Source organism: Globicephala melas, chromosome 9 (assembly GCF_963455315.2).
Source record: "Globicephala melas chromosome 9, mGloMel1.2, whole genome shotgun sequence".
Classification (NCBI taxonomy): domain Eukaryota; kingdom Metazoa; phylum Chordata; class Mammalia; order Artiodactyla; family Delphinidae; genus Globicephala; species Globicephala melas.
Genome location: NC_083322.1, coordinates 91,293,378 through 91,316,428, shown reverse-complemented (window position 1 = coordinate 91,316,428; position 23,051 = coordinate 91,293,378). Strand labels below are relative to the sequence as shown.

The following is a 23,051-nucleotide window of genomic DNA, read 5'->3' as shown; positions in this document are numbered from 1 at the left end:
AAACCAAGAAAAGCCAACCTCAAAGAGCAAATTAGAAAATGGAGTTTTTTCAGAGGAAGAAGTGAGGGTCTTGGAGGTGCTTTAGAAATGTGTGTGTCAGTGTATATAACTCTTCATTTTCTCTAACACCAAAGGACACCTGAAATCCTTAAATACAGAAAGAACTGATCAAATTAAGGCAGAAGGAATAAAGAAGCAAGCTTGGGGCCCACCACGCCCCCCTTTTCTTTTCCACATCAAAAAGTTTAACTGCAACAGTAAACAGAATTCGTTTTTATATCTATTGTAATGTTATCGCAGCATATTTTCCTCATTACACCTTTTACATATGTGCCTGTTCCCGCACAGTTGCAGTGACAGTTACAAGCTCTTCTGTGTGGCCGTAATTTTAGGAGCATTGTTCCATTCTCTCTGCATATGGCTGTGCAGTCTCCCATCATCTTTCTGGTGGTTGTGAACTGTTTCATCTGGTTGATATAACCTAATTTATGAAACTGTTCCCTTAATGTTTTGTTTTTCTTCCATTCATTAATAAAGCACGTGTGTTAAGAATGGTGCTCAGCATGGAGTATCAGTGATCAACAAGACCAAATCCCTGCTCCTAGGCAGTTCACGCATAAGCAGGGCTGTTAGACCAGTGAACAAAAGTTGTAAAATAATGATAAGATGGATTTCTCATCCATCACCTTGCTGATGGATTCCTTACACATATGAAGGAGCTATTTATGTGGTCTAGCAAGGTGATTTTCTTTTAACATTATTTGGTTCAATTTTTTTTTTCTATTTTGCTCTTCTAATTTTGATATTTTTTGTCATTGTTATAGCTGTTAATTTTTTAAATAGTCAAAATTTTCAGGTTTTTCCTTTTTGTTGTTTTAAAAGCAAGATATTTGTCATTTCTCCACAGATGTGATAAATTATCCTGTATATTCACTGAGGTTTTTTCCTCTAATAGTGGATCTTTCATAATTGCTTTTTATTTTGGACTCTTTTAAATATATGAGATGCAAAGCTGACGTAATCGCTTCTCAATTAACCTAACAAAATTGATCAAAGGAATCTTCGAGGCTTACTGTTTTACTGGGGAACCTTGGAGAGTTGGGAGTAGTTCTGGATTTCTTTCATTCTGTTCCTTTCATCTGAGTTCTCTGTACCAGTGCTACCCTGCTTTAGGTCTTACTGCTTTAGGTCTCGCTGCTTTGGAAAATAGTCAAGTGTATCTTTCGTGCCTCTGTGCTGAATATTCAAAGAGCTTGAGTTTTATAGTAAAACAAACTTGATTTTAAATCCATAGTCCCAGTTTTTCCACAAATCCCAGTCTCACTGTTTACTTATATAACTTTGACCTCAGTAAACTTTTCGATCCTCAGTTCCTTCATCTGGAAAATTAAGAAGAACAATACTTACTGAAGGGTGATTTAAGGACTCAGCGAGAACAATCTGTGGACAGTCACCTACTAGGCTAGTGAAATTGTCATAGGCCCTCAATAAAGCATCTTTTCCCCCTCTATCTTGATCTAGAATGGCAGTGTCCCAAACTGTAGTCATTAAGCTATGTGCCTATCCAAGTTGAAATTAATGAAAATGAAATAAAATTTAAAACTCAGTTTCTCAGGCACAGTCATCCCATTTCAGGTGTTTGATGGCCACTCGTGACTCAGGTCTACCACGCTGGGCAGTACAGGCACAGAACATCTGCATCATCTCAGCAAGTTTTGCTGTAGACGTAACTCTTAGTCTCTGGCTTCTCAGCATCCCCAGTGAAAGGACTAGTAGTGGCAGTGGTCTGGATCATGGAGCAGTTTATAATGTAATTTTCACTCTGTCTCATATTTGTGAAGAAGATGTAACAGAGTTATCTAAGGATGTGGTAGCCGTCCCTTGGAGTTGAAAGGGCTGCAGTGGTGGACCGCTGACATAGTACAGTGGTACCTGTCCTGTGTATCTCATCCAAGAGGTCAAAATAAACCACTGCTATGAGGCTGTCCACGGCAGGTGGTGAGAAAGGCTTACACCTGCCGAATTTACAAAACCAAAGCACTTAATTATGGCTACCTAGAATTAATTTGTATCATTTTTTAAAAATATGCTGTGACACTTGGTCACTTAGTATCCATGTGATTTTGCACAAGGCACTACTTTTCCTTTTTGTTTTTCTTAATTAATTAATTTATTTTTGGCTGCACTGGGTCTTCATTGCTGCGTGCGGGCTTTTCTCTAGTTGCGGCGAGTGGGGGCTACTCTTCATTGGTGTGTGGGCTTCTCATTGCGGTGGCTTCTCTTGTTGCAGAGCACAGGCTTCGGTAGTTGTGGCACGCGGGCTCAGTAGTTGTGGCTCGTGGCCTCTAGAACACAGGCTCAGTAGTTGTAGCGCACGGGCTTAGTCGCTCCGTGGCATGTGGGATCTTCCCGGACCAGGGACCGAACCCGTGTCCCCTGCGGTGGCAGGCGGATTCTTAACCACTGCGCCACCAGGGAAGTCCCTAATTTGTATCATTTCTAGAAATGTAATTCAAATGAGACTTTCTTTTTCCCCTTAGGAAAGAGAATACTGCGCCAGACCCAGACTGGATATCATCCAGCCGCTTTCCGAGACTTGTGAAGAGATCTCTTCTGATGCTCTGACTGTGAGAGGCTTTCAGGAAAATGAATGTAGAGATTATCACTTAGGTGAGAGACATCAAGGATCTGACTCACGTTATTTCTTATATTTATGTTTTTTCCCCCCCACTTGAGTAGCACAACCAGGAATTTAAGGTGCTGAAAGGCTCTTAGAGCCTATCTGGGCAGGCCTTTTATGTTGAAAATGAAGGCGTCAAGGCCCAGAGATGCTGTAGAACTTGCTTGAGCTCCCACAGCAGAAGGGAGGGGTAGAGATGAGGCCAGGACCAAGGCGAGGAGGCTTTGTGGCCTTTGTCCTTGTATTTGGTCTCCTGTCCTAACTATTTCATGTGACACCTGACTCACACTGATGCCAGGCAGCATGGTTCTCTAGTTGGCATATCGCTCCCAACGTTATATCCCTAGAAGGTGTACTCTGGGTTGCCGGAGAAATTGTCTTTCTTTGACCGAATGCTCAGAGCTTGAGAGAGCGCCTGGTCCATACTGGGCTTTCACTGAGTATTTGTTGAGTGGATGCATGAATGCACTTAGTCAATGCTTGGAAATAAAGGGAGAACCATTGCTTTGTAGTCATACCAGGGGCCTCTGTGCTTTGGTGTCATCATATCCTTGAAAAATACGTGGATGAAAAAATAGGACAGCTTTGGCTGTTGAGAAATTCTTTCCTGCTTTAAAAACAGTAGACATGTTTTGAGAATATTTTCAGTTCTCATTTCGGTCAATGAAGAAATATCCTGTATCTGTTAGAGCTTTCTTAGCTGAAGCCCTTGATCAGCTGAGAAGTGGGAGTGGGTATCCTGGACTTAGCAGAGAGCAGATGTGATGCACAAGTGAAAGCATCCAGTTGAGGTAATTTTTGCTCAGAGCAAACTCTGCTGCACATTTAGAAACCCTTCAGAACAGGTTTTGTAATTGAATTCTTCAGGAAACCCTTACCACCGGCATTGCGCACAACACGCTGAAATGATAGATGATGCCTCCAGGGCCTGGGGCATCTGTCATTTATGCTTTAGATGGCCTTGACCTTGAAGAGGAGGAAACATTTATCGCCAACTGTGGGGTGTAATTGTTCTGTAAAAATAGAACTGGGCTGTAAATGGTCATCAATAAAGTTTATATACAGTAGATAAATTATATACAATAGACATGGAGAATTTTGAGCGCTATCTTTCAGCTGAGGTCAGAACGTTAATATAGGAAACAGAATTTTTAAGCCTACCTTATTTTTTTCAAGTTTTTTTGGTACTTCCTCCCTCCTTCCCTCCCTTCCTTCCTGCTTCCCTTCCTTCTTTTTTCATTCAAATCATTTTACGTGTGAATATTTTTTAAAGCACTGGAATAGACTCTATCATTCTCTACCTGTCTCTCACCCCTACCTTCAAACACAGCCAAACACATTTATTCCAAAGGTAAGAGAGTTTTCTGTTCGCTTGTAAGTTGGGTAGCCTAACCCTGTCCCCCCGCACCAAACCACTGCCAAGGTTTCTACTGTTGAGTCACCCAAGTTGTTGCTCTCTTATCTCTAGAATACTCGGAAGGGGAGTCACTCTTCTACATTGTGAGTCCAAGAGATGTTGTCGTAGCCAAGGAACGAGACCAAGATGACCACATCGACTGGCTCCTTGAAAAGAAGAAATATGAAGTAGTCTTGCTTTTACTTAAAAGTATTGACACGTCGGTAACAGAGAGGGGCTAAAAGGGTTTTGTAATAAATCTTTCACGCAGGTGAATTAGAATGTTCTAAGCTAGTGATATGTAGGAGGCCAATAACTTTCCGATACTCTTTTCGCAAGTTACGGGGAATAAAGACTACAAGGAGGTTGACTGGCCTTACTGTTCAGTGGAAGAGGCATTGGTGATGGAGGGAGGGGTAGGTTCGATCCAGCCTACTGATAAGTTTATTTGGTGGTTTTTCAAGAAAAATAAAATAAAGCTAGTATTTCAGAATCATCCATTTGGATATTTTAGTGAAATCATTTATTTTGTGCTTATATCATGTGTAAAAAGTAAAGCTATCAAACTGTACTCAGGAGGGTTTGAGCTACCTGTTCAGATGGAATGATGTTGTCCACGTCATTGAGTCTCGGTTCAGACTAATTTGAGTAGATAATGCCCCATCATGACTTTTTTTAAAAAAGGAAAACATTTTAAAGTTTTAATAGCTGCAAAGGTATTATTCTGTTGGTTTAGTTAGAGAAACTCTCTGGATAGTCTTTTATGCTAATCAGCCAAAAACAAACAAAAAATAGTCCACTTACTTGGTTAAGTTTGTAACCACCTGAAAGGATTTGGAAAAAAAGTTTTTAATTTATAAACTCTTTGGAGTCCAGGTATTGATACCAAGTTCATACCCCAGTTATTACCATTATTGCTTTAGATCCAGCAGCTTCTTAAAGAAATAATTTTGTGTTTCAAACATTTGTGTTCAAGGAATCATTGTAAACTTACCAAAATACAAATAAAATCAGAGATTTTCAAAATCTTAGTGTAGTTGTACCTAAATGTATGCATACAGGTTACTTTTTATGCTTCATAAAGGAAAAGTGCCCCTTGATTAATATATGTCATACAGATTTAGAATGACAGATTTTTTTGTTTGAACATAAGAGATTTTGTTGTATTTTGAGTTGCATCTGAAATGTGATTCCAGGGTCCTAATGTGGAAATGAATTCAAATGGAAATAAGAGAAGTCTTTATTTTGGTTGACTGCTTTTGTTTGAGTTTGAATTCAGTGAGGTTCACTCAACCATAACATTAAAAATTCCTGTGCTTGAAGCAAAAGCCATGGGAAAGTGGGGCTTATTTATGTAGCCCAGGACTTTAAAACATAATAAATATAGTGTTTATAACCGCAATGTCTCTCTCTCCCACTCTCTCCCCTTTGCCCTTCTTCCTTTTCGACTGCTTTTATCATGCTTATGTAAATACAGGAAGCTCTGATGGCAGCTGAAATTAGCCAAAAGAACATTAAAAGACATAAGATTCTGGTAAGTATGTAATTTTACTATTTGAAACATAACTTTACCTTTCAATAAGTTATAATGAGGCTGAAAGTAATTTGAAAAGAACGGATTCTTGCTACCTTTTGAGAAGTTATTTCAAACGAATTCCCTAACCTGTGAGGTCAAAATAGTTCATTTTATTGAATCAGCTTCTGCTTGTAAACAAGAAACTTGAACAACTGCTAGGAGGTAGTTTTAGGTAATTTGGAAACTGGATTTATAAATACACTTTAAATACAAAGCTTTCCAGTTATGCGTGGGGAAGTTTCTTTAAATCACAGGTAAAACCACATTATCATGAAATTTATCAAAAGAGTAGTTTCAGGGCTTCCCTGGTGGCGCAGTGGTTGAGAGTCCGCCTGCCAATGCAGGGGACGCGGGTTCGTGCCCCGGTCCGGGAAGATCCCACATGCCGTGGAGCGGTTGGGCCCGTGAGCCATGGCCGTTGGCCTGCGCGTCCAGAGCCTGTGCTCCGCAACGGGAGAGGCCACAACAGTGAGAAGCCCGCGTACCGCAAAAAAAAAAAAAAAAAAAAAGAGTAGTTTCATAAAACTAGACTGCTTCAGTGTCTCTATAAGAACAGGCTCAATTTATTTTGTTATGGTGACTAATCTAGGACATCAAATATATTTTTATTACATTTTGGACTTGGGAAAAATATTGTGAGTGAAAGCCCATTTCTTTGCTAACTGTGAAAATGAATGTGCAGATGGAAAGCAGAAAAGAAATGTTATCCTCTGAGTGTGAAGGGTCCTTAGAGATCATCTAGCCCAAGACCCTAGTTTACAGTTGAAAACTGGAAACTTAGTTATTCATGGCTATTTGGGTTCCAGTGCAAAGTCCTTCTGCCTACACTTTCCCCACCTTAAACTTCTCTTTAAAGCTTGCCAAAAAAGCCTAATTCCCAAAGAGTACACAAGCAAAATAGTTCAGGAACTAAAAGGGAGAGAGAGAATGAGAGCATCTTATGTTGTTTTATTCATTCAAAATTGTAGAGAATAAGCAAGGATTACCTAGAAATGGAGTATTCCAGCCAGTGGAAGAGTATAGTTGAAGTAAGCAGGTCAAAAGTAAGATAAGCTTAGCTTAGTCAGTTGTACATTGCATTTGGTAATATGAAAGTGACAAGTGCATTTTCTGTATATATTATTTATTCTCAACATGCTTGGTGGAGTGAAAGTGAAAAGGAGATGATGAAGTTGAGTTGAACATAGACTAAGGCTAGCCTCGAAGTGGTAAAGAGTCAAGACAATGGCTGGGGACTGTGACATCATGGGGAGGTTTTGGGTGATGGTGGGTATTTCGTGCAAGACATTTAACGTGCTTATGCTTAGGGAAAAGAGAAAATCAGGTTGAGGTTAAAGGAGCACAGAGCACAGGATGAGTTGGGAGGGAGCATGGACATGGGGAGAAACGTTAGAGAAATTGACTCTTCAAAAGAGGCATCTCTTCTCTGAAACTGTAGATACTGTGATATGTGATCTATTTTCAGAGAAATAAAGTTAAGCACCTTTTCTTCACTCTGTAGTTCCAACAGATTTGAAATACGATTTCCTACACAGTAGTCATTAAAGTGAAAGTTTAATAAACTAAGAACTTTGGGTATTTCCCTTCACTCTTGAAATGGGCATGCCCTTTACATTAATCACGCCTGGACATTTTTCTCCTAGGGTAAGGCAGGCAGAGAGAAAAATGGGCTCCTGCCATTTCTGCTATCCAGGAAGAAGCTCTGCAAAAAATTGTTTGTGCATAAAGCAGAACTTAAAATCCAAGTTTTGTTATATATATTGAGTTCAAGCTTCTCATGCAAATGCTTTTAGGTGGAACTAATCTTTCATAAGAGTCATGAGGCGATCAAGCAAGAGGTCCCCCGTCTCTGGTGACACAGGCCATCTCAAATCCTTTCAGGACTAAGGTGGAATAAGTGAATGAGCACGAATCCTGTGAAGCCAGTCAGTGCATTGCTTTGAGCTCCAGTCTCCTCATCTGTAAACTCGTGGGTTCGAATGACCTGGTTTTCTGAGCTCATTTTCACTTCGATGTTAACTTTAAATATTTCCCTTTCAAATGATCTGTCATTTCATTTTTCCTACAGCATTCCCTCAGACTTGGTATAGAAGAGACAGGTAGCTCACATTTTAGGGATGAAAGCACAAGAAAAATTTTATATCCAGTGACAACATGAAACTGTTGGATCATGTTTGTCTTATCAGAGATTTCTTTGTAGGAAATTTCTTAGAAGAGGGCAGGCTAGGAGCCTTTAAAGTAGTCACGTTTTTTAAAATTGTAAACTCTAAACTTTGTGAGAATACAAGTATATTTAAATATGCTCAAGAAAGAAATGAGCATAATTACATAAAGCAAACGAAGATGTATGAACGGGTTCCAGTCAGCGGGCCCACTCAGGAACGGAGACCCAACTTTCCACGTGTTCCAGTTAAGTATGAAATTCCTTCATTTCATTTCCCCTAGGACATCGGCTTGGCATATATAAACCACCTGGTGGAGAAAGGAGAGTACGACATAGCGGCACGGTAATCAAGATGTTTTCACAATTATTTGTTAATATAAATAGAATTGAGCCATGTTAGCAATACGAATAAGTCATTCTCTACAGTTGACAGACTTTTTTTTTTTACATCTTTCTAAGAGGGGTTATTTTTGAATAGTAATGCTTTTAACCACAGAATGGATGGATAACATGTTATTTACCCACCTACTGTCTCATTTGCACTAAACGAAAAATGGTTTTCTCGTTATTTAATGAGAAGAGTGTCAGAAATCACGAAGAGTCTGATACTTTACCCTTCTTATAAGCTGACAAGTTTGCCTGCAAGTTTCATGAGTGCTGGCAAAAGACCTGATACTCCGGGGTCAGAGACACAGGACCGTCTACCTCAGCAGTGGTCGTGGCCAGAGTACCAGCACTTTCTCCAGATCCCACAGCATGAGGCAGAGAGGCCCAGGTGACTCGGCCCAGGCAGCAGGTTGCGTTACAGGAGAGGGACCCTGGGCTTAGGGTGTCTGATTCTTTTATAATGGGCTTTTATAAAGCCTGCCTGCCCTTGGCTCCAGAGGAAGATGTTATTTTTATTTTACTGGGCAGTAAACAAACCTGCCCTGTGCTCCAGAGGGAGACACAGTGTGTGTCCTCTCACCTCCAGGGCTGTTCACGCTACAAGCATCCTAGGAGAGACAGGACAAAAGGGAAAAGAGAGAAAAAGAGACAGGTTTTTGCAGGACAAAAACCTAAATGGTTTATAGTGGTCGTGTGGGTCTGTGTGGGCAGTTCCCCCTCGAGCTGCGCAGTGCCCTCTGCAGGACTGCGTGGCTGCCCGGAAACAGTCTTCAGGGTCGCTTTTTGTCCCCTGATTTAGGGAAATGTGTTTCTTTCATGTGTAAGTCAAAGTTTTATTCATACATGAACATTTTTCTGAATTATATACTGAAGTAGGATTCTAATTTTGTAAAGTCTGATTTTGTAGTCCACTATTTAAAGCCATTGAAAAAGTGGTTTCATTGACACTTTTGGGTACGATGATATTTCTTCAAGGCAAGAAGGGTCCCCAGACCAGCAGCACTCATCTGGATAAGTAGGAAACTCAGAACAGAAAAATCAGTGGGAAAACCCCTAATCAAAGTCTTCTGAAAGGGATTCATCTTTATTTATAAGTATTTTGTATTTTCATGATTTCCATCAACTTTGTATATGCAGTCAAGTGAGTACCAGTAATACCTTTATGTTCATTGGCACTTGAAATGGAAATTTGTCAAAGTTCTGGGATGAGAGATTTATCTAAACCACTAGGGGAAATGTCTACTTATTCTGTCTCTGTTTGTTTTCTTTATTTATACTTTCTTTTCCCTGGGATGTTTTTACTGCCAGCAAATGCCAGAAAATTCTTGGGAAAAATGCAGCACTCTGGGAATATGAAGTTTATAAATTTAAAGAAATCGGACAGCTTAAGGTAAGCATAGCTTTATTTTTAACTCTTTAATTTTTGTCTGTAGTATATTAATATTGAGATGGAAATAAAATTTATAGTAATCAGTTCTTTATTGGGAAGCGAGTACTATTTCAGCTAGAAAGAAAAACTTTTAGAAATTAGTCACCAAATAGAAATCTCGCTTATATTTTATGTGCATAAAATATATACACATGTATTACATATATGGTATGTTCACTTTCTTATCTCCCTCCAATTCCCTCTGTGTTCAGATGGAAGTTTTCATGTTCTTTTTAATGAATGTGGAAAACAGGTATAGTCTCATCACCGTAGATTATAATAAACATAGGCTTTTTTCACATGTACTGAAGAATTAGTGCATTTTCCAACATCTTACCTGCTGGAAAACAAATGGAAAATTTTGACCAGGTAGCTCGAACAAATAATTTTGATATTTCATTTTTTTTATCTTTCATTTTAGTTTACAATATCTAAACTAATCAATAAAGTATTCCTAAGTCTGGAGATCTGTTTAAAGCATTTTAAAAAAACTTTTCAGTATTTGTGAGCCTCTTCAGTGTTCCCTTAGAATTATGAACATGCTTTTAAAAATCCCAGTTATTCACCTGGCCAGCCTCTTGCCTTGTCCTCTGCTTGCCCCATAAATGTAGCTCTTCTCCAGGAGACCCTCAAGGACACTTCTCGTCACGTTTATTGGATTGACCTTGGGGGATCTTCTCCAGTCCTGTGGCCGTGTTTACCACGATGGCTCCATCCCCCAGACCTCTCGTTTGAATTCCTTATCTATGCTGGAAGCGTGTGATGGACATTTTTCCTTGTGTGTACATGCTGCTGAGAATGATTACTCAGATTAATGTGAATCCATTTCCCTCCCAAGTTTGGTCCTTCTCCTTTCAATCTGTGTGTACCACATCACAATATACTCATTTCTTCATGCTTAATAGCTCAAAGCCACTGTCTTTTTTTTTTTTAAACATCTTTATTGGAGTATAATTGCTTTGCAGTGTTGTGTTAGTTGCTGCTGTATAACAAAGTGAATCAGCTATACGTATACATATATCCCCATATCCCCTCCCTCTTGCGTCTCCCTCCCACCCTCCCTATCCCACCCCTCTAGATGGTCACAAAGCACTGGGCTGATCTCCCTGTGCTATGCAGCTAAAGCCATTGTCTTGATGAGAACATCTAACTCACCTCCTTATTCTGTTTTATCTCCAGTTCTTGTCAGTTTCACTTTGTCAGTACCAGTTGGGCCTCTCCTCCCTCTCTGGTACCACCGCCTTAACTCCCGCCTGAACTATTGCAAGGGCCTTCCGGCAGATCTATAGACAACCCTAACCCACAGTTAGCCGTTTAAAAACGAAATGTGCTCCTCTCATTTCCTTCCTGCTCAGAGCATAAAATCTGAATCCCTTTCATGACCCCACGTCACCTTCCTCTTCAGCCTCATCTCCCTCCCGTGACCCCCACTCACATGTCTGAGCCATGCTGACCTCCCTGCATGCAGAGTGTGCATTCATGGTTCCATGCCTTTGCCCATGCTGTTCCCTCTACCAGGGTACCCTTCCCCCTCTCTCTTGGCCTGACAGGCCCCTGGCATCTGTCACTTCTGCTTCAGTCTCCAAGATCCACCTCGCCACAGCATCTTGTTTGCCCCTCTCTCAAGACACTTAGCACGCAATATTGCAACTGGCTGTTTAGATATCTGCATATCTTCCCTCTGAAGCTGTGAGCTCCTGGGGACAGTGCCTGGAGCTCTGGGTCCCCAGGACAGAGCATGGCGATTGGTGGGTAGTGCACTGCAGAACCATTTACAGTGTTTGGAAATTCAACACTTAACACAGTGCTGAAGTAGCTAAAAACACAAGGTTTATTTTCCCTTAATTTCAAACGATGATTATGGGTTTTTAAAGGTTGATGTATTATTCCATTTTAAGGAAGAAAAAAAAAAAGATGAATAGATGACCTATAACTCCTTGATTACTTAAGAAGTTGACTTTTATCATCATTCTCCCTAATATTACTTAGATTTTCATTAATTCATCAGGAAGAACAGAGAGATGTTTAACTTAATCGAGGCAGTGTCTTTTATTCATTCATTCATACATGTAGACACCTTATCTGTACTTTTTAAAATGTATTGTAACATAAGAAGGTAGAGCTTATTTGAATCTTTTCTCTTCGTAATATTTTTCCAAAGTACTTTGTTGCCTTAAGTTTTTAAAGTAAATGTGTATTTTTATATGTGCTGCCTCTTTGGAGTAGTTTTATTTTGCTACTTTTTAAAGATTTTTTTTTTTTTGCCTTTTCCTTCCTTAGGCTATTAGTCCTTATTTGCCAAGAGGGGATCCAGTTCTGAAACCACTCATCTATGAAATGATCTTGCATGAATTTTTGGAAAGTGATTATGAGGTATGACATTCCAACATGGTCAAATTGTTCTCAGTGAAAAATGTTATGAAATCTAGAAAAATGGTACACTGGAGCAGCTGGCCTAAAGGCAGCAGATTTGCAGTTTCTCTGTGGTAGATGAAACTGAGATACATACACTCTGATGACCACTGATGGGTTTTTTTTTGTTTTTTTTTTTTTTTTGCGGTACGCGGGCCTCTCACTGTTGCGGCCTCTCCTGTTGCGGAGCACAGGCTCCGGACGCACAGGCTCAGCGGCCATGGCTCATGGGCCCAGCCGCTCCGCGGCACGTGGGATCTTCCTGGACCGGGGCACGAAGCCGTGTCCCCTGCATTGGCAGGTGGACTCTCAACCACTGCGCCACCAGGGAAGCCCGCCACTGATGTTTATGTGGACCTTGTTACAGAAAATGTCGAATCCATGGACATTTTGAATATTTCCTTAAAGCTACCTCCTCGATAGAGCTAAAGGGAAAGGACCAAGTGCCATTTGCGGGAATTCATAAATAGAATAGCATCTGCTAATGATGCTTCTACTACCCTTAAAGAATTCAGAACTTTCTAAAACTTGAGTCTCAGAACTAAGTTTGCCAAAGGAGGATTGCAGAGAAATTGGGACGCAGGTAGGGGGAAGGCGACTGGAAATGATCAGTTTTGCTTATTGTTTAAGGAGAAAGTTGGTACTTAAACGCTTATCTACTGTACACGCTGCGCTTTTACATGCATGTTGCGATATTATACTCCCAGCAACACTATACATAGTGATACCAATTTTACAGAGGAACTAAAAATTAAATAACTTGCCTAAGGCCATCCATAATAGGTAGGCCTGGGTTGGACTTTAAATTTGGTGTTTGCATGCACCCAAAACGGATGATAAGTTTTTAAGTTTGTTCCTTTAAAATGCATTTATTCAGAAAGTCTCTGTTCCGTGTGCCTCCTGTATTCCAGGAATGTGCTGGGCGCTAAGCGTGCAGATGTGAATGAAATGATGCGCGTTTAGCAATAGCTCTAGTCTGAGTCACACCCAAGCCTATAAACCAGCAGTTCTCAACAGAGGTGGATTCCCCCACCCCCACCCCCGTCCCCCAGGGGACATCTGGCAATGTCTGGAGACATTTGTGATTGTCACAACTGGGGAATTGGCACTATGGGCATTTAGTGGGTGGTGGCCAGCAAGGATGCTGCGAGACATCCTACAGCACACAGGACAGCCCCGCTATGACAAAGAAGTATCTGTCCTCAAGTGCCAACAGGACTGAGTCTGAGGACCCCTGATATAAACAGAGAAATTATTACGTTACATGCTGGGTGCTCTAATAAAGCTAGCCACGAAACGTGGTGGGAAGACTCAGCGTTCACCCGCTTCTGACTAGAGGAAAAGATGGTATTTCTCGTGGGCAGGTTCTAGACAAGGCTGGTAAGCTCTTTATCAGAGCTGGTGCTGAGACGATCCATCAATCGGGAGATATCGGACCACTGACTGCTGTTCTCCAGTTTCTGCCCAAACTTCAAAGTCTTTCATAAAAGTGGCAGCATCTTAGCCTCCTTATAAAGTTCGGGGACCTAACCCAGTGATCAGTTTTCAGTTTTGGTACCTCACTGTATGTTGCGGTTGTCACTGCCTTTGTACATCCTGATGTTATGTTTTGAAAATAAGGAAGACTTTATTTACAGCTTTTCTCCTTCCCACAAGAATGCGGAGTGGCTTGCGGAAAGGTTAATAGATAGAATGGAAATTCCCTAGCAGTCCAGTGGTTAGGACTCCGCACTTCCACTGCAGAGGGCCTGGGTTTGATCCCTGGTCGGAGAACTAAGATCCTGCATGCTACACGGTGCAGCCTTAAAAAAAAAAAACCACCAAAAAGAAAGGTTAATAGATAGAAAGAGACAATCAGAGAGGGAATGAGAAAAAGAACTCCTGTGTTTTGAATGCCTACTGAGATACTTTTTAAACAAATAACCGATTCAATTTAAGGAGGAGTAATAATGCAAACACTGTATTTTAACTCTGAGATGGTTTTTAGAGCTTAAGATCTAAAGGGACCTTTAAGATGGTGCACTTTTATCCTGATAACTCGCACACTTGGTCAGTTACTGTCGGCCACGTGTTCCTGGATACGTCAGATTCAAGCATCCTGTTGCCTGTGTGACCTATGTAGTTCCTTTACTGTTCCAAGCCTGTATTCTCATCATAGGAAGGGACTACGTGCTTTCGGATGAATTAAACTTGAACAACGTATTTCTTTAATAACTGTACAAACTAGAAGGCAGCATCTCTTCATGCTCTCTTATCACCATGTGCTCTGGTACCATAATCCAGTCTTCCCTACCAGCATGGGTCTGTTCCTTTCCAGGTCTGTACGGAAGAGTCTTTGGTAATAGTTTCTGCCATTTGTGCTAGGTGCCAACTGCCAAAGTCTCGGAGCTTGGTTTCTATTCATTTCCTATTCAGTCCAATTCAGCACATCTTTATTTAGAACCTACCATGGTCAACAACTGGGCTGAGTACTTATTTGGATCCAAGAGAAACAAAAACACAGTCCCAGGCTTCAGTGGGCTTACAGACTGACTGGGGAGACTGTGTGAATAAGCTTTAAGCAACTAGAAAATAAGTAAGACAGGCAGAGCAAGGTGTTTTAAGAGATCTAATGAGAGGCCATTATTGGCCTTAGTTATCGGAAAAGGTTTCTTCTGTGAAGACTTACAATGGACTTCTCTTTCTCTCCAGTATGTTCTGAGTACACAGAGTGGCTGTCATAAATTTTCCATCTTTGTACATCTTCCCAAAAGAAAGAAAATTATGAGTGTTCTGTGAAAATGATGGAAAGAGTATGAGCTTTATTTTGAAATACCGAAGCTTAGTATACTTGTCCTGTTTTTAAAGTAATGTAATTTAACCATAAAAAAGCAATTTTATTATTTGTATGACTCTGTTACAATTCATGATTCAACCCTCATTTTTTCAAGAAACTGTTTTAAATCCTGTATCGTTAAAGGTGTCTTGTTAATTCATATCTGGAAAACTTTTGACTGAGACTGAAAGAAATAAGCATGACTCAAAGCTTGTAGATGTTTTTTCCTGAATATTTTAGGGTGTCTGCCTGGTCAGTACTATTAAGAAGTTTATAAATAATCTGGTTTGTTATAAGCTCTTATAAATAATTCGCATTTTAGCTTCCATCATTCTCCGTTTCATGTTTAATTTTGAATTGTCACATAATTAATCAGATAGCAGTGTTCTGTAGCAACATTTTTGATCACATATAATGTGGATGAAAATTTTGTGCTGCTAAATATAGCACTAAACGTCAGATTAAAAATAAAAATATATGAACGGTATTTTCTTGGAGGTACTGGTTCTTCATAACTTCTTTGTACGGGGTTTCTACTGAAATGCATACAGCTTTGCCTTTTAATTTACAGCCTAGCAGAATTATTTTAAATAGTGAAGTTTTGCTTCATAATATTAATGACAAATGTATAAGCATGTTAAAAATGGGACAATTTCTATGGCATTTCATTTAATGAATAGTCTTTAATCTTACAGAAAGACCCGAATGAACTTTCTGACCAGCCCGATATGATGGGCACCAGGGGGTTCTCTGATTTTGCCACTGGATGTAATAGCTCCCTGATTACTCTGTCCTCTAATTAATGATAAAGGCCCCAGGGGTGATTTCATCAGTATTTTTTAGCACATTTATTCAAAGGTACACAAAACCAGTTAAGCAGAGAAAAGCCTAACGTGAAATGTGATCAATGTTTATTTCAGTTTACGTTGGAGTCCTCAGGTTTTTATCGCACAACGTGACCTGTCATTTTGTCTTATTTTGTATTAGAAGCTGGCAGTACTGCAAGGCCGTTGCCCGAATCATGGAAAAGGGGAAAAGGAGCCAGGCTTTCTTCTTTTCCTGAACAGTATTACCTCTGGTTTCAGGTCTACTGAGAGCTGCCAGTATTGGGGTGGAAATCTTTTCAGGACTTTTATCTTATAAATTGTAGAGTCTTAAGAAAACAGAAACTTGATCCAACATATTTTGATTCAGAGAACATTTCAGTGTTCTGGTTTAGTAGTTTCATGAAATGTATCCTCTTTACTTCGTGACTCTCCTCCCCAAATCTCTCAAGTCAAACTGCAATCATGTTCATATGAAGGAAGGTTGCAGTTTGAATGGAAAATGTGCAGCCTCTTCTGGTCTTTTGCCATCCTTGCTAGGAGTTTCTTTGGCAGAAAACAACTATAGTCCTGATTATTTTTGTGATTTTCTTCTTAGCAAATCCTGGTAGTTTATAGAAGCAAATTCCACCACACAATTTTCATTTCTAAATATCATTTAAACCAATTCAAAGTAGTTCATTAAAGCATTTGTTATTTAATATAAATAATATGATTTTTTTCAATAATGTGAAGATTTTTACTTCTATTTGCTACCTTTGAAAACATCTACAGTTTTGTTTTTTTTTTTTCCTAAAAGTTTTCAAGGAACAGTAAGTAAATAGCTCCCCAATACTTTGAGTCACAGGGGCTAAAGTTGAGAATCAGGACGGCACGGCTGCCCAGAACACTGGCCAAGAATCAGCCCTGGAGGGAAACAAGATCCAATCAGGGGGTCTGGAGTTTTCTATCAGAACCACAAAATTTGAGATCGAGAGAGAGTCAGGGTAAGAGCAGGGGACAGACTTGAACCAGTGTCCTAAATCCCCAAACAAAACTAGGTTTTGAGGCAGGAGTGGAAGGAAGATAGAGATGATAACTTGTTGAAGGTGGGATGATTCCACTGTGGAGGCAAAGCCACTGTGTGCTCAGTACTGGCTGTGCAGCTGACTTGGACAGTATCTGTAAGATGTTAAATATGTTCTCCAAGTGTTACCACTAGTCCAGAATGAGGAGAGAACAAGTCAGACCTAAATTCTGCCTCTGCAGTGGCACTTGATGGAAGAAGCTGGGGGCCTTGCTTCCTTGTGCATTTCATCCAATCACAAGAGAAGGGATGGCGAATGGGGATGCGTATGCGGACATTGTGTGCCTCCCTCACCACCCGTGAAAACTGATGATATGTTCATGGACCAATGTTTTAACCCTAATGTGATCTTATCTGTTCTCCATGAATAGTTTTAGGAATTGTATGAACTCTTTGGATTGTTTTTCTGTTGAAAGAGTGTCCTTCCTCTGTTCTCCCCCTTGGTTAGGGTTTTGCCACACTGATCCGAGAATGGCCGGGAGATCTGTACAACAATTCAGTAATAGTTCAAGCAGTTCGGGATCATCTGAAGAAAGACAGTCAGAACAGAACCTTACTTAAAACCCTGGCAGAATTGTGAGTATATTTTAGCGCTTCTTTTTTCCAAATCAATCTACATGAAAAGTCTTTCCTATTTTAGATCTGTCAAACTGAATTGGGAGGATGCAGATCTATACTATTTTCCTATATTCACTCTTAGTAAAAATCTTTCGTAAGCCTCCGGTCAACAACGGGAACATAAGGTAAGGAAATTGTGTGAAACTTACAATTGTAATGTCATCTGCTTCCCAGAGGAGAGGAACCCTAACCAGAATCACTTGGTAGAGGCAGTGGTTCAGGTAGGGAACGGTGCCAGGTCTTAGACTCCTCAAGCAAATCAGTTTCCCAGTGAGGCGCTGGATTCTGTCATCCTTGGATCTGCAAGTCAGTAAATTTCTCAAACCACAGACTCTTTACCTGTAAGATCACAGGTGACAATTCCTTATGGGATGGTGTTCATGAGAATCTTGCATGATACCACTACACCAGTGGTGCAAGGGATGGTTTTTCTGGTTTTTTTTTTTTTGCGGTACGTGGGCCTCTCACTGTTGTGGCCTCTCCCGTTTGCGGAGCACAGGCTCCGGATGCGCAGGCTCAGCGGCCATGGCTCACGGGCCCAGCCGCTCCACGGCATGTGGGATCTTCCCGGACTGGGGCACGAACCCGCGTCCCCTGTGTCAGCAGGTGGACTCTCAACCACTGCGCCACCAGGGAAGCCCCAAGGGATAGTTTTAATGAAGTTTCATCATCAAGAGCTAAGTGCAGTGCCTGGCACTGAATTAGGGCTTAGAAAACCGAAGCCTGGTTAATGCTTTTCATATTCATTGGGTGCTTTCGGTGACCGGGCTTTTGCCATGTGCCTATGACGCAGAGGTAGATAAGATATACCCGTGCCCTCTAGGAACTTTGGTTTAGTGAAACAAGCAGCACACTGCAGTTAATCTCAGAGAGACCATCCCGCTTCAGCCCCTCAACACTCCCCCCGCCTCAGACAACCTGCTGCAGCATCCTCTTACATCTTTTGCCCAAGACCAAGAAAGGTACACCAAAATGGCCTAGAATTTCAGGGCTGCTTAAGACTTTGCACAGAAGGGGACACGTGTGTGGCCTTCTGAGTTGGAACACTAAGGATTTTCTTCTGGAAACTGTTCTAGTTTTCCTTGGATTCTGTAGTACTAACATGGTACTAGTAATACTAATAATTCTGTAGTGCTAAGAATGGATTCCCAGTGCAGTTTCGGTTCTGTTGGCAGTTAGGAGCTGGCTTAGGGAATTAAGCAATGTGAAAAACACTGTTTCAACAGAAAAACACATTTAAAGTTTATACAACCTTCTTACGGAGAAGCTTTTGGAATATCACCCCTTTGTCAACTAAACACTGCTTGTAAGAATTTTAACTGATTTTTCTGTTACTAGCATAAGAATTTCCTTCATGTGGGGTCGTAATTTCTTTGCTATATGGATTTCTCTAAAAATTTTTGAGAGTTTACTTTTTTAAGAAAAATTTTATTAGTTGAATATTGTAAATATTCTAAATTTTTGGTGAGATGGGAAGCAAGGTTCTGACAAAGAAGTACTTATTGGTCACATATAGTTAAATCCCAAGGAAAACTTTTCTAAATAAAGTTAGCTTTTCTCTCTAAAGAAGTTTTTCAGTTTTCACTAATTTACAACACGATTTACATGTGTGTATCTGTGTGTCTTATTAGATGTGTTGGTGAACATTAATGTAAAAACTTTTGTCTCACCAGGTACACCTATGACAAAAACTATGGCAATGCTCTGGAAATATACTTAACGTTAAGACATAAGGATGTCTTCCAGTTGATCCACAAGCATAACCTTTTCAGTTCTATCAAGGATAAAATTGTTTTATTAATGGATTTTGATTCTGAGGTAATGTGTTTTTTTTTTTTAAATTTTGATTCTTTTAAAATTTTTATTGGAGTATAGTTGATTTACAGTGTGTGTTAGTTTCAGGTGTACAGCAAAGTGAACGAGGTATAATGTGTTTCTTATTTTCCTACTGGTAAATTATTTGTGCTGTCCCAAGGTTTTAATAGTTAGACATTTGTCCACATGCTGGAGGAGTTGAGAAGTCACATAACTTGGCTGCATGCTGGTCACGTTCAGAGCCTTCTGACCCTCCCTGGATGTTACTCTAGTAGTCGGCATTCAGGAATCCTTTACTTGATGTGGTTATTCCGTAAAAGCAATCATAATTTGACGTGGAACTTTTGAAGTTTTGTGTGTGTGTGTGTATGAAATAATTTTATTTTGGTAAAACCATTCATATAACTCATAGAAGCAGAGAATCTAGCCATATGCTTTAGCTCATTCAACCCTATTAATTGTACGTCCCAGAATTCAACTTTTACATAAAGTATTTTGATCCATTTGTTGCAGTTTTATTCCTTGGTATTCACAGCTTTGGCATGTGGAGTTTCCACTGGTCTCAGATGATGCTCAGACTGATATATGTGGGATGCATCACTTTATTACAGGACAGATTTGAAGAGTGCAGTGCTTGTCTCAGGAGGGCACCCTACCTCCACAGCTCACAGGGGCTCTTGTAAAGTGATACAGACTGCGTGTTTTACACAAAGAAAAGTTAATGCAAGTGCTAATGATGGAAAGAAAGAGATTCATACAACACAGTGGTTCTTATTCCAAAAAATCGAAATTTTAGTTAAAGAGTAGAACCCTTAAGGCTCTAAAAGGGTCACTTGAATTTTTAAAAATTTTATTTTACTGTATTTAGTGGTATTATGTGTTATATATCTATTACGTGCTATATATTAGTCTTCACACGCTTAAACCTAGGAGCTAAATCTACTTTTTTCTGAAAGATGCTTTTAGCCCATTTTTCATACTGAAGGAGTCAAGTCCCTAGGCAGTACAGATCTAAAAATAATTAGTGCAGTTCCCAGGAAGTTCAGGGGACAGAGGTTCTGCCTTTCTGGCAGAAGATGATTAAGAGGATGAGAAGCTTATATAGAAATTAATTACATTTTCCCCATATCCAGTCTCCCCTTACGCCGACCCCACTCCCGTGTGTTTCAAGAGCCTAGTTTTGCCTATGAAGCTATAGACAAAAGTTGAATGAGCTCAAAATAATCGCTATTCAAGAGCATGGACCCAAGTTAAGGAATCAGAGAACTTTCTAATTAGAAAATAACTTAAGGATAATCTCTTCCAACGTCCTAATATTTCAGAGAGAAAAAAATGTTCGCAGCGGACAGGTAGGCAATGTAATAGCAGAGTCGAGGACAAGACCCAGGTATTCTGTATGAGGCTCAGTCTGGTGGGCTGTCTTCCCACTACCTCTTGCTACAGGCACCAACTTGTGTTTCATGAATGTTAACGGTAGCTAAAGTCAATTCTAAAAATCCATAAGCTTTATATCGTTATGAAGCTTCAGCTCTCTTTTCTTTTTCTTCTTTTTTTTTTTTTTCCTGACTCTTCTCCTCTTCTCCACATAAGACCAGCTTCTTGGATCTGTGGAATCTGTAGAGGGACTCAGTCAATATTCAGGTGGCCAGAAGCAAAGCTCATTTTTGTGGTACTGCAAACTCTACAGATGTTTTGTATTAGTGAGTCATAGCAAGGCACTATTTTAAGTCTATGCAAAGCACAGAGACCTCAGATTAAAACACATTTTAAAATGCATTTAGAAATATCTCACGAAGGACGATTGTAAAGCCAAGAACCTTCTTATCTGTGTAAAATAAGCCCTCTGCCTTTAATGGTGATACCTTATCCAATACATTGTATTCTGTGTTCTCTTTTTTCTATGGCAAATTTCAATGACTTGTTATTTTTTCATATTGCAGAAAGCTGTTGACATGCTTTTGGACAATGAAGATAAAATTTCAGTGAGTGCCTTTTGTTTTTACATGTGTTCAAACAGATGAGTGTCTGGGACCGCTATCGCCATAAAGAAGAGAGATGTTTATCAGATAATTTTGCAGCTATGTTTGTGTCCTCCTAAACTCTACATTAAAAAAAATTTTTTTTTCTGTAGATTAAAAAGGTAGTGGAAGAATTAGAAGACAGACCAGAGTTGCAGCACGTGGTAAGCATGACAGTCCTCTTCTTTTGCCCTTTGATTGAACAGGAAGGCAAATCACCTTACAGTATTGGTTTGAGAAGACTGGAGTGAACACTTCCGGTTCATATTCAGATGGGAGGTTTGACCGCAAACAACATTCTGTAATTATTATAATGCAGCATCTGCTCTGAATCCAGATGAGGAATTAATAATAGCTCAGGTACTTTAACTGACTCACAATAGAATTGTGATTAAAAGAAAAACTTTATCACATTTTTGTGTTATCAAACTATGCCTGGGAGTAAGCACCTTCCGTTGACTGGAAAACGCAACCTGAAAGTTGAGAATTATGTTTTATTTGAGCACATTACTGAGAACTATAGCCTGGGAAAGCAGCCTCTCAGATAGCTCTGAGGGACTGTTCCAGAGAGGTAGGGGGAACCAGGATATATAGGAGTTTTTGCTGAAGGAAAAAACAACAACATGGTGTCAGACATCAAAAGATTACTGCTAATCACACACACACACACAAACAGACATCTCAAGTTAATGATTTTAGTGCCTTTCTCTGTATGGGAAGATGGGAGAGTCTGGGCTCATTGAAATTATTCCTTATACATGCAGCTTAACTATCTCGGGCCATTAGTGTTTTTCTCCATCCTGAATTCCCCTCAGGGCGCCCTGGGGGTTGGGGGTTGGCAAGGAGCTGCAGTGTCTGAGGGCTTGATGGCGGGCAATATTCCTTGTTTACCAGAGTGACGGGTAGTGTACAGTTCACTTCTGTAGTTACCATTTATTATAATTATGGCATAAATTACAGCAAAGCCAGTGCCCTGACCTGTGCTCTGTGGATATCAAGTTCTCCTGCCTGGGAAACACCACACAGCCATTCCGCGTTCAGGACCACAGAGCGATCACAGAACAGAGCCTTGTTTTTTTGTGTCTCACCCTGACATTCCTTGCGCCCGCTTCTCTCGTGTGGTCTTGTGCTGGTGCCAACAGTCCCCTGATTCTAGATTTCCTTTGCGGGGGTTGGGAGTTACTTGGATTCTCTGCATCGCTGTCGTCACGGGCGTAAAGCAAGACTAGGTGTTTTCCACGTCCTTTCAAAATTATACAAGAGAAGTCTTAAGTGAAAATAGGGATTGTGTCAGGAGGACTGTGGACATCAAATAAGATGAGGACTCTTGTATCTTTGCCCGCCTCTTTGCACCCCAGGAGGGGGGTTAGGAAACAGCGTTTTATTCTAGTCCGTTTTATGCATTGACGCCTTTGAAGACTCCAAGATAGGAATGTGAGGTACTTTGGGGTTTTCTTTTGTTTTGTTGTTTTTTGCTCAGAGGTTGTACAGATGCTTTTGCCCTTTTGTTCATGATTGGAAATGTCCCGATTACCTGCTGACCCAAGCAAGGTACCTCTGTGCTGGCCACCATGGGATTTGTTTACAAAGCAGTGATTTCTGGCCTCCTTGAGCCATGAGACAGGATTACAGGCAGGACGTATCTAATGACAGTGTCATTAGGGCAGTGGTGGAATGGTGGTGGAGCTCACACTGAAGTGGCCCATCTTCCCTGTCAGGCAAGGTAATGTCTCTATAAATCTGCCCTGAAGGTGTGACAGAGCCTTCCAAACCTGTCTGCGCCTCTGGGAAACTGCAGTGTGTCCAGCTCACACGCTGACCCTGCGCCAGTGTACTGGCCGGAGACTGCAT

At 40.4% G+C, this 23,051-nt stretch overlaps 1 protein-coding gene across 1 annotated transcript in view; it reads left to right on the top strand.

Annotated features, from left to right (window-relative positions):
* Positions 1–23,051, top strand: part of VPS41 (VPS41 subunit of HOPS complex) — a 188,548-nt gene that overhangs the window by 140,588 nt on the left and 24,909 nt on the right. Inside the window, exons 12-21 of the mRNA XM_030871168.3 lie at positions 2,541–2,670; positions 4,149–4,264; positions 5,554–5,610; positions 8,098–8,159; positions 9,512–9,593; positions 11,913–12,005; positions 17,198–17,325; positions 19,041–19,185; positions 21,123–21,164; positions 21,314–21,364. Coding sequence (XP_030727028.1) covers positions 2,541–2,670; positions 4,149–4,264; positions 5,554–5,610; positions 8,098–8,159; positions 9,512–9,593; positions 11,913–12,005; positions 17,198–17,325; positions 19,041–19,185; positions 21,123–21,164; positions 21,314–21,364 — 906 coding nt within the window. The remainder of the gene's footprint in view (positions 1–2,540; positions 2,671–4,148; positions 4,265–5,553; positions 5,611–8,097; positions 8,160–9,511; positions 9,594–11,912; positions 12,006–17,197; positions 17,326–19,040; positions 19,186–21,122; positions 21,165–21,313; positions 21,365–23,051) is intronic.